The following is a 12,061-nucleotide window of genomic DNA, read 5'->3' as shown; positions in this document are numbered from 1 at the left end:
ACAGAATTTGGGAGAAAAGAAAGGAAATAAGGTATAATGTTGCAAAGATTCCTAATTTTGCAAACATTGGATAAATAAGAAAAAAAAAAAAAAATTAATATATATATTATATATATAAAAATTATACTTATTACATATTAGACATTCTATATTTAGATTATAAAAAATATATATATTTTTTATAATATAAATATATAATGTATAATATAATATGTAATAAGTATAAATATATATATATTATACTTATTATATATATATTTTTTATATGTATAATATGTATATGTAATAAGTACATATACAGATGTATAATACATATTACACATAAAAAATATACATATAATTATATCTATATATTTTATATGTATAATATGTAAATAAGTATTATATAATATATATATATATATAAATAATATAATATGTAATATGTATATATATATATATATTATATATGTATATTTTTTATATGTGTAATATGTATTATACATCTGTATATGTACTTATTACATATAAAAAAATATATATTTTGTTTTTTTATATGTATAATATGTAATAAGTATGATATATTTATAAACTGTGTGTATATATATTATATATATACACACACACACACACACATATATATACACACACACAATTTACTCTTTAAAATTCCTTCCAAGCTTTGAATGTCAAGAATACTTTCTATTGATCACTTCCTGAATAATTTTTCTCCAGTTTTTCCTCAAAAGAATGTGTAAACACTGACCGAACCGGCCACAAATTTTACTTTTAACTGTGAATTTTAGAGATGGGATATCTCTTTTAGCACTAACCATATCAAGAGCAGCATTCATATTTCTGCAGTCTGCCACGTTTCCGACACCGGGCGTCCTAGCGTGCACTATAGATTTAGGTCTATACTGGTATCCGCGGACACTGAACTAAGAAGGGAGTGTCAGAACCATCACCTCCAACCTGCAGAATTACGAATGCAGCTCTGGAGGCAGCCATGATGTGACTTAATATGCAAATTCAGTAGTGATCGTTAAGATGTTCAGACGAGGAGTGGCTTCGGATCTCATCGTAACTACTTCTTTAAAGGCAGTGGAAATGACAATAGAACTCTTGACGCTTGTTTCCACCTATGTAAACATATTTGTGAATGTAAACTAACCGGAAATCATAATTTACCATGTATACTATACCAACATTGAACATCTTAATGCCAATTAGCTGGACACCACCAAAGTCATCCTGGGCATGCGGTAACTTTTATAATAAGGTGGTAGCAGCAGTTTTCTCTATACTCAGCCTGACTCTCACCTTTTCCATAGATGCAATTATATAGATTTATATATATATATATGTATTAGAGGAAGATTGCTATAGAGAGTGTTCTGTTTTTTTGTATAAATATCGGCAATACAGTTACGAGTGTATTTGTATGGCCTGGTTGACCGGAGACTGGCAGACCGGGCACAGGGGCACATCCTTCTGGCAGATCTTGTTAGCACATTCCATGCAGAAGAAGTTGTGGCCGCAGGGAACCAGCGCGGCGATGACCTCGCTATCGAAGCAGATGACGCAGTCGTGCTTCCGCCTGGTCTCGGGTGGAGAGCTGGACGTGGAGCCGCCGCTGGAAGAAGAGTAGCTGTTGGTACCATTGGAGAAGGCCGGGATGTAGATAGGAAGCCCACCCTCGTTTGTGCTTGAAAGGTCACTTCTAATACTTCTTGGGAGAGGGTACTCCATACCCTCGGGAAAAGTGGGAGACAAGCTGCCCCGGCGCTGAGATTTTGCGGAGACCTCGTTTCCAAAGCTGGAGAGGGAATTGGCTTGGTCGAAAGGAGCCCAGATAGTCTCGGAAGGAGATGGTACTGGATCAAAGGCAGAGGTGTCAGTGAGATCTTCAGAGCCCATGGCGGGGACGCTTTCTCCAAACCAGAAATTACTTGCGCTGAACGGGCTTGTTGGGCTAAAGTCGGCCAACCTGTTACTTCCGAAGTAGGAATCTGTAGAGCCGCTGCCCAAAGAACTGGAGCTATCGTTGCGATAGTTGGAGACCATTTTGTTCCGGCCAGGAGCGGTGGTGTTGGCGCTCAACCAGTTGGCCGCCAGGCTGCTTGCTTCAAAGCTGACATCTGTACCATTATAGTGGAAATCATTTTCTTCATTCAGCTCGATGAAGTTGCCAGTGCGCATGGCTATGTGCATCTCTATCTCCTCTCGGGCCCGGTCTACATTTTCCGGCATCCCGGTCACCTCGAACACCGGCTCTTTGTCTCGGCTCGGAGTGACGATGTAGGTGTGGGTTTGCTGTTGAATGCGTTTTATTGTAGCTCCCTTTGGGCCCACTACGAGGCCGACCACCCGGTAGGGTACCCTCACTTGAACTGTAGTTTGACCTGGAAGGTTGGGGGTACACTGGGTGCTGCCTACAGCGGGGCCATTTTTGTTACGAGATGCTCGGATCATAGAAAAGTGTTCAGCTGCCGAGAGGATCTCTCTTTTGGCCATGGCAACGTCCTCTTTTCTTCCAGTGACGACAAATACTGGCTCTTCCCCTCGGACCGGAGTTTTAATGTAGGTGTTCGTCTTCGCCCTCAGAGCTTTGATCTTACAGCCTAAAAGGGGAAAAAAAAAAAAAAATTAAAAAGGGGTTAATATGGTGTCAAACGACAAAAAAAATCCATCATCACGAACGTGTGAGGTCATCAGATCCTCAAAGGTGCCACCTCAGGCTTCGGGCCTATGACTTTAGCATGAAGATACTACCTTATTTCTTGGATTATAAGACGCACTTTTCCTCCCAAAATTTGGGAGAAAAATGAGGGGTGCGTCTTATAATCTGAATTTAGCTTACCAGGAGGTGGTGGAGGGGGGGTCACAGGAGGCAGGAACAATGCTGCCGTGGCTTTGCAGGGTCTTCAGCGGCTGTGCATAATCTGCGATGGCTGTGCACAGTAGGGTAGGCATCGGCAGCTGTGCAGGGCCTGCAGGTGGTAAGGGCTTCAAATAATGGCACCTGGAATCAGCATGTGCGCAGATGGAGCAATCAACTCAAGATCTCATCTGCGCTTGCGCCGCCTCCGCCACATTGATCTCCCAGCAGCGGACTTAAGGAAAATGGCGTCAGGAGGAGGCGTGTGGCCAGATGAGATCTCGGCTTGTCATTGAGCAGATAGCTCAATCTGCGCATGCGCCAACTCCGGGTACCATTTCTTTGAAGGGCATACCACCGACAGTATCCGGGACACCCACCGCACTGGGACATACACCGCACCACCCACAGCAACGCCCTGCTCCACCACTGCCCCTGCCTTCTGTGACCCCGCTACACCACCGCTGCCTCCCCGTTAAGAGACCACCAGATGAGACGGCCCCCATTTTGTTTTCCCCTTCTCTAAATTTGGGGTGCGTCTTGCAAACTGAAAAATACGGTATATATCATTGCTCATTTTTAAAGGAACATTCATAGGATAGGGTGATAAATGCACAAAGGGCGGGGAGGGGTTGAGAAGTGCTCCTTCTGGGACCCCATCCAGTGCCAGAACGGAGGACAATGTCTTCTTCTAGCCAGGGTTTGCAAATGTGGATGTGACTGAATCCATCCACAGACAGTACCGACCTAATAGAGATTGGGCAAGCGAATGTTTAGTCTTCGGGGGTGCACAGATTTCGGGTGGAAGGGCACTCCAGAGGACTGACAGCTTGGTGGAGCGACAAAGCAGCTCCCCTGGCCAGCGTCAGAACAATGCGTACCAGCCCTGTGCTTCTTGCCTAAAACACCGATCACCTCCGAGACTGCAGAGGTGGCCGGCGACCTAAACCGCTCACTATAGAAAAAAAATCCCTCCGTTCTTGAGATTATTTTATTAGGGAATGTGCAGAAAAAGATCCACTGTTTACATCGAATTGTTGCAGGGCCCGGAGGCACAGCTTCCGGGTCATATTACACGTCCATTACATAATCGTATTCCTGGAAATCTCATCCTATAGTTCTTCATTAATGATAAGCGCCGGCGACTTCTGGGCAGAAGATTGAGGTCATCCTATAAAGATACGATGATATCATCTTCATGACAATCGCTAACGACTTCTCAGGAGCCGACCCTTCACCGAGCCGTCCTCGTCTGCACAGCTGGGAAGGAAGGGTGCCCGTAGTTTGGTTTATTCTCCTTGAGCGGCAACAACAAAACCCTCTACTGTCTGGATATTTGACATGACCCCTGCAGCCAATCTGTGCCATCAGTCACCACCTTCGCAGATCAAGGGCATGGTCACTGCTGTTAGACTTTATAAAAAGGAACCCTTTAAGGACCTCTGCACAATGCCAACACTTGCCCAACACTCCAGGGAAAAGTCCTAGAGAAGTGAAGATAAAGACCAGGCCAAAAACTGAGTGGGCACCGACGAGCCGCTGGATCGGGGGCGGGGGTGGGGTGGGCAGGCCCAAGCCATAAAGGCCACGAGCGGCCGAGATTGGAGCCAGAATCCACGAGGGTCAGAGCCGGAATTCACCATCTCTGCGTGGCAATTCCCATCTGATACAATTGTGGCCTGAGACAGAAATCTTTGATTAAATAGAATCATTGGGGGTTCACTAGTGTTCCCCAAAACTGATACATTGTGACAAACCATCAGGACATCAGAGCTGGGAATGTTAATGGATCATAGATGGGGTTCAGTGACTGAAAAACTACAGCTCCCAGCATGCCCCACACCTCAAGACGATGGTAACAAACCCCAAGTTGTGAACAGCACAAAATCTGCAAAGGAACCTGGAAATGTGGAACCGGGAAGCATTTAATTCAATGACAGCAAGAAGAGTTACTGAAAATAGCAAATAACTGTTACCTGCACTGCCCCTAATGCTATCGTTTCCCATGTTGCCTGTTTCATCCCCAACCTTACTCTCCCTGGGCGCCCTCGCCCACTCTTTCCGGGCACCCTCCCCCCCGCCCATTCTTTCCGAGCACCCTCCCCCCGCCCATTCTTTCCGGGCACCCTCCCCCCGCCCATTCTTTCCGGGCACCCTCCCCCCGCCCATTCTTTCCGGGCACCCTCCCCCCGCCCATTCTTTCCGGGCACCCTCCCCGCCCATTCTTTCCGGGCACCCTCCCCCGCCCATTCTTTCTAGGCACCCTCGCCTATACTTTCCAGGCATCCTCCCCTCCGGCACGCTCGCCTTTTCTTTCCAGGCACCCTCTCCCCTTGCACCCTTCTTCCCCTTGCCCCCTCGGCCCCTCCTCTCCCGGGCACCCTCCTCTCCCCGGGCACCCTTCTTCCCCCTTGCCCCCTCCTCTCCCCGGGCACCCTTCTTCCCCCTTGCCCCCTCCTCTCCCCTTGCACCCTCCTCTCCCCGGGCACCCTCCTCTTCCCCCCTCTCCCCGGGCACCCTCCTCTTCCCCCCTCTCCCCGGGCACCCTCCTCTTCCCCCCTCTCCCCGGGCACCCTCCTCTTCCCCCTCTCCCCGGGCACCCTCCTCTTCCCCCTCTCCCCGGGCACCCTCCTCTTCCCCCTCTCCCCGGGCACCCTCCTCTTCCCCCTCTCCCCGGGCACCCTCCTCTTCCCCCTCTCCCCGGGCACCCTCCTCTTCCCCCTCTCCCCGGGCACCCTCCTCTTCCCGGGCACCCTCCTCTTCCCGGGCACCCTCCTCTTCCCCCTCTCCCCGGGCACCCTCCTCTTCCCCCTCTCCCCGGGCACCCTCCTCTTCTTCTCCCCTTGCACCCTCCTCTTCCCCCTCTCCCCGGGCACCCTCCTCTTCCCCCTCTCCCCGGGCACCCTCCTCTTCCCCCTCTCCCCGGGCACCCTCCTCTTCCCGGGCACCCTCCTCTTCCCCCTCTCCCCGGGCACCCTCCTCTTCCCCCTCTCCCCGGGCACCCTCCTCTTCCCCTCTCCCCGGGCACCCTCCTCTTCCCCCTCTCCCCGGGCACCCTCCTCTTCCCCCTCTCCCCGGGCACCCTCCTCTTCCCCCTCTCCCCGGGCACCCTCCTCTTCCCGGGCACCCTCCTCTTCCCGGGCACCCTCCTCTTCCCGGGCACCCTCCTCTTCCCGGGCACCCTCCTCTCCCCGGGCACCCTCCTCTTCCCCCTCTCCCCGGGCACCCTCCTCTTCCCCCTCTCCCCGGGCACCCTCCTCTTCCCCCTCTCCCCGGGCACCCTCCTCTTCCCCCTCTCCCCGGGCACCCTCCTCTTCCCCCTCTCCCCGGGCACCCTCCTCTTCCCCCTCTCCCCGGGCACCCTCCTCTTCCCCCTCTCCCCGGGCACCCTCCTCTTCCCCCTCTCCCCGGGCACCCTCCTCTTCTTCTCCCCTTGCACCCTCCTCTTCCCCCTCTCCCCGGGCACCCTCCTCTTCCCCCTCTCCCCGGGCACCCTCCTCTTCCCCCCTCTCCCCGGGCACCCTCCTCTTCCCCCTCTCCCCGGGCACCCTCCTCTCCCCGGGCACCCTCCTCTTCCCCCTCTCCCCGGGCACCCTCCTCTTCCCCCTCTCCCCGGGCACCCTCCTCTTCCCCCTCTCCCCGGGCACCCTCCTCTTCCCCTCTCCCCGGGCACCCTCCTCTTCCCCCTCTCCCCGGGCACCCTCCTCTTCCCCCTCTCCCCGGGCACCCTCCTCTTCCCCCTCTCCCCGGGCACCCTCCTCTTCCCCCTCTCCCCGGGCACCCTCGGCCCCTCCTTTCCCCAGCACACTCACCCTCCTCTCCCCCCCGGGCACCCTCACCCTCCTCTCCCCCCCGGGCACCCTCCTCTTCCCCCCCCGGGCACCCTCCTCTTCCCCCCCCGGGCACCCTCCTCTTCCCCCCCCGGGCACCCTCCTCTTCCCCCCCCGGGCACCCTCCTCTTCCCCCCCCGGGCACCCTCCTCTTCCCCCCCGGGCACCCTCACCCTCCTCTCCCCCCCGGGCACCCTCCTCTTCCCCCCCCGGGCACCCTCCTCTTCCCCCCCCGGGCACCCTCCTCTTCCCCCCCCGGGCACCCTCCTCTTCCCCCCCCGGGCACCCTCCTCTTCCCCCCCCGGGCACCCTCCTCTTCCCCCCCCGGGCACCCTCCTCTTCCCCCCCCGGGCACCCTCCTCTTCCCCCCCCGGGCACCCTCCTCTCCCCCCCCCGGGCACCCTCCTCTCCCCCCCCCGGGCACCCTTCACTCCCTCCTCTCCCCTTGCACCCTCCTCTCCCCTTGCACCCTCCTCTCCCCTTGCACCCTCGCCCCCTCCTCTCCCCCCTCTCCCCGGGAACCCTCGCCTCCCCCCTTGCACCCACCCTCCTCTTCCCCCTCTCCCCTTGCACCCTCCTCTCCCCGGGCACACTCACCCTCCTCTCCCCCCTCTCCCCTTGCACCCTCCTCTCCCCGGGCACACTCACCCTCCTCTCCCCCCTCTCCCCTTGCACCCTCCTCTCCCCGGGCACACTCACCCTCCTCTCCCCCCTCTCCCCTTGCACCCTCCTCTCCCCGGGCACACTCACCCTCCTCTCCCCCCTCTCCCCTTGCACCCTCCTCTCCCCGGGCACACTCACCCTCCTCTCCCCTTGCACCCTCCTCTCCCCGGGCACACTCACCCTCCTCTCCCCTTGCACCCTCCTCTCCCCGGGCACACTCACCCTCCTCTCCCCGGGCACACTCACCCTCCTCTCCCCGGGCACACTCACCCTCCTCTTCTTCTCCCCTTGCACCCTCCTCTCCCCGGGCACACTCACCCTCCTCTTCTTCTCCCCTTGCACCCTCCTCTCCCCGGGCACACTCACCCTCCTCTTCTTCTCCCCTTGCACCCTCCTCTCCCCGGGCACACTCACCCTCCTCTTCTTCTCCCCTTGCACCCTCCTCTCCCCGGGCACACTCACCCTCCTCTTCTTCTCCCCTTGCACCCTCCTCTCCCCGGGCACACTCACCCTCCTCTTCTTCTCCCCTTGCACCCTCCTCTCCCCGGGCACACTCACCCTCCTCTTCTTCTCCCCTTGCACCCTCCTCTCCCCGGGCACACTCACCCTCCTCTTCTTCTCCCCTTGCACCCTCCTCTCCCGGGCACACTCACCCTCCTCTTCTTCTCCCCTTGCACCCTCCTCTCCCCGGGCACACTCACCCTCCTCTTCTTCTCCCCTTGCACCCTCCTCTCCCCGGGCACACTCACCCTCCTCTTCTTCTCCCCTTGCACCCTCCTCTCCCCGGGCACACTCACCCTCCTCTTCTTCTCCCCTTGCACCCTCCTCTCCCCGGGCACACTCACCCTCCTCTTCTTCTCCCCTTGCACCCTCCTCTCCCCGGGCACACTCACCCTCCTCTTCTTCTCCCCTTGCACCCTCCTCTCCCCGGGCACACTCACCCTCCTCTTCTTCTCCCCTTGCACCCTCCTCTCCCCGGGCACACTCACCCTCCTCTTCTTCTCCCCTTGCACCCTCCTCTCCCCGGGCACACTCACCCTCCTCTTCTTCTCCCCTTGCACCCTCCTCTCCCCGGGCACACTCACCCTCCTCTTCTTCTCCCCTTGCACCCTCCTCTCCCCGGGCACACTCACCCTCCTCTTCTTCTCCCCTTGCACCCTCCTCTCCCCGGGCACACTCACCCTCCTCTTCTTCTCCCCTTGCACCCTCCTCTCCCCGGGCACACTCACCCTCCTCTTCTTCTCCCCTTGCACCCTCCTCTCCCCGGGCACACTCACCCTGCCTCCCCACAATCTCCGCGACGTGCTCGGAGCTGGGCACCGGGACCAGCTCGTTGGTGTTGACGCTCTTCCTGCGCACGGTGACGGCGGCCTGCTCCGGTACTGCGCCCCCAGCAGCAGCAGCTCCTCGGGATACACGGCCGTCTCCTCCTCCCCGGGCCTGTCCTCCTCCTCGGCCTCCGCCGGGGCCTCCAGTGCGGCCAGCCTCACCCGGATCTCCTCCAGCTCCGGGGTCCAGGAGGCCGCAGTGCCGCCTCCACCGCCGCCCGGCATGGCGATCACAGCGCACTCTGACCGCGGACAATCAACTCATGGATCCCGCAGACATCGCCCACCCGCCCGCACCGGCTCCTCCGCCCGCGCCCGGCCGCTCCACTTTTCCTTGCTTCCCACTCCCTTTTTTTTTTTTCTCTTTGTTTCCCCGAACCCGGCTGCACACGCCTCTAGTGCCCGCCCCCTGCACAACAGGCCGGCAGGCCATTGGCTGTGAGATGAGTGAGGAAAACCTATACTGGAGTTTGATTGGTGGATTCCAGTTGCCAATCACACGAGAGGGGCGGGTGTTCAGTCTTCAGGAGTGAAAGGAAGAGGAAGTGTGTGATTTAGTGGGCGGGGTTTGCCTCGGTGACGTCAGTGGGAGGTCCGTAGTGTGTGGAGTGAGGTCAGGTCACAGACAGGACTGGGCGGGGTCAGACGATGTAGCAGAGGGCGGGGCCAGCGCACATCTGTCACCTATGGATTTAAAGGGATGAATCCATCGGTTCTGCGTCATTAACCCCTTCACGACTGAGTGAAAAACGCAGCCTCTATGGATGGGATTTATCTACTGCCGCTTACCCAGTGCAATCCGACCTGCAGGTTGTTTCATATCCGCAGCGTCAATTTCTTTTGCAGATTCGGTGCGTTTTATGTGCAGATTTTCCTTCACAAGAGATCAGACAATGGCAGAAGCAAGTCCGCTAAAAGGATTCATAAATACAATATATATATATCTAATATATAAAGCTGAATGTGTGTATGTATGTGTGTGTGTGTGTGTGTGTGTGTGTGTGTGTGTATATGTATGTGTGTGTGTGTGTGTGTCCGGGATTGGCATCTGCACCGCCGCAGCTACAGCCACAAAATTTTGCACACTCACACGTCTGGACCCCGAGAGCGTCATAGGCTATGTTTTGAGGGGAAATTTTAACCCCGCTCTTTACAGTTATTCACCAAAAAACCTGCCTCCATTAAAGCGAATGGAGCTGGGAGCCACAGTGCAGCCAGAACTTCAGAGGAATGCGCAGCCAAGCCCTTATATGGAATGTTGGCGTGTCACAATGCAGCCAGGGAAAGAGACAGACACAGACAGGGAAAGAGGCAGACACAGACAGGGTAAGAAACAGACATAGACAGGGTAAGAGACAGACTCAAAGAGACAGACACAGACAAAGAGTCAGACTGACAGGGAAAGAGAGACAGGGAAAGAGAGAGACAGGTTAAGGCCGGTTTCACACATCCGGCTTTTTGCCGTTTTGCCGGATCCGGCGCTCTCCCGTACAGTTAATACAGTACAATGACAGAGCAACAAGCGCCGGTCACATGCTGTCATGTGACCGGCGCATGTGACCCGGAAGTTACAGCGCTGTCATTGTACTGTATTATCTGTACGGGAGAGCGCCGGATCCGGTAAAACGGCAAAAAGCCGGATGTGTGAAACCGGCCTAAGAGACAGACACAGACAAAGAGACAGAGACAGACACAGGGAAACAGACAGACAGGGAAAGAGAGGGAAAGAGACAGACAGGGTAAGAGACAGACAAAGACAGGTAAAGAGACAGACAAAGAGACAGACACAGGGAAAGAGACAGAGGGAAAGAGACAGACAGGGAAAGAGACAGAGGGAAAGAGACAGACAGGGAAAGAGACAGACAGGGAAAGAGGGAAAGAGACAGACAGGGAAAGAGACAGACAGGAAAAGTGACAGACAGGGAAAGTGACAGACAGGGAAAGTGACAGACAGGGAAAGTGACAGAGATAGATAGACAAACGGAAAGAGATTGAGACAGACAGGGAAAGAGATAAAGAGAGACAGAGAGATATATACAGAGAGGGAGACAGACATTATTATTACATTTATATCTATTTGTTCTGTGTTTTTGTGTGCAGAATACATTTTTGTTAATACATTCTATTTTGTTAACAGCAGTTATTAACCCGAGCGGGTAGTACAGCTAGTATATATATATATATATATGAGAAAAAAACGATAACAATTCAAACCACCTTCCTCTTCCCCCACTGAGATAAAAGCTGTTAAAAAAAAAGTAAAAAATATACAAGTGAGTCCGATCTATCAAAATATAAACTCAAACACAAAAAACACGGAAAAAGGTAAAATAAAATTGTAGGGTTTTTTTAATTGCCACAAAACCTCAAAAAAAAGCAGGAAAAAAAATTATAAAAAAATGAAAAAAATGAAACGATACGGGGCCCGGAAAATGGGGACATTATTATTATTATTATTAATATTATTAATATTATTTTTTTTTAATTTTCATTTTTTTTTTACCACCCAAACAATAAAATACTGAACATTTTTGGTATCGCTGTACTCGTACCGATGAGGGGAATCATGCCGCCAGGTCAAATCATTTTCCAGTATATGACGCTGTAAAATGGATGTTGTGATTCAATAGTACAACTTGTCCGACAAAAAACAAGCGCTCAGACGGCTGTGTGGACAGAAAAAAAAAGAATGTTAAAGGGTTAAAGGGTTAATCCCATCTCCAAGACCCTGTCCCAATATGTAGTTATTGTAGTAGGTGAAATAATAATAATAATAATAATAATAATAATAATTAGAAAATACCTCCAATTAGAAATGTAGTATAGATTTCCTGATATAGCCATGTCTCTTACCTCATGTGCAGGGCATTGCAGGGCCTTAAGCGGACTTTACACGCTGCGACATTGCTAGCCGATGCCGAGCGTGATAGCCCCCGCCCCGTCACACGGTCGATATGTGGTGATCGCTGCCGTAACGAACATTATCGCTACGGCAGGGTCACACGCACATACCTGCTCCGCGATGTCGCTGTGACCGGAGATACGCCTACTTCCTAAGGGGGCGGTTCGTTCAGCGTCACAACGACGTCACAGCAGCGTCACTGAACCGCCGCCCAATAGAAAAGGAGGGGAGGAGATGAGCGACCGGAACATCCCGCCCACCTCCTTCCTTCCTCCTTTTCCGGTGGAGGCAGGTAAGGTGATGGTTGTCGGTCCAGCGGCGTCACATATAGCGATGTGTGCTGCCGCAGGAACGACAAACAACATCGTACCTGTAGCAGCACCGATATTATGAAAATGAGCGACGTGACAACGAGCAACGATTTTTGACGTTTTTGTGCTCGATGATCGTCGCTCATAGGTTTTACATGCTGCAATGT

At 53.6% G+C, this 12,061-nt stretch overlaps 1 protein-coding gene across 1 annotated transcript; it reads right to left on the bottom strand.

Moving 5' to 3' along the window:
* Positions 1-568: 568 nt before the first annotated feature.
* Positions 569-9,043, bottom strand: MEX3C (mex-3 RNA binding family member C). Its single transcript, XM_075343491.1, is given in 3 exon segments — positions 569-2,603; positions 8,631-8,732; positions 8,735-9,043. Coding segments are annotated over 3 exon segments (1,470 nt in total). The 5' UTR covers positions 8,907-9,043; the 3' UTR covers positions 569-1,407.
* Between the last annotated feature and the right edge of the window lie 3,018 nt (positions 9,044-12,061).

This window comes from Anomaloglossus baeobatrachus, chromosome 1 (genome assembly GCF_048569485.1).
Source record: "Anomaloglossus baeobatrachus isolate aAnoBae1 chromosome 1, aAnoBae1.hap1, whole genome shotgun sequence".
Lineage (NCBI taxonomy): Eukaryota > Metazoa > Chordata > Amphibia > Anura > Aromobatidae > Anomaloglossus > Anomaloglossus baeobatrachus.
Note: the sequence above shows the minus strand (reverse complement) of the source record. Positions and strands in the feature narration are given on the sequence as shown.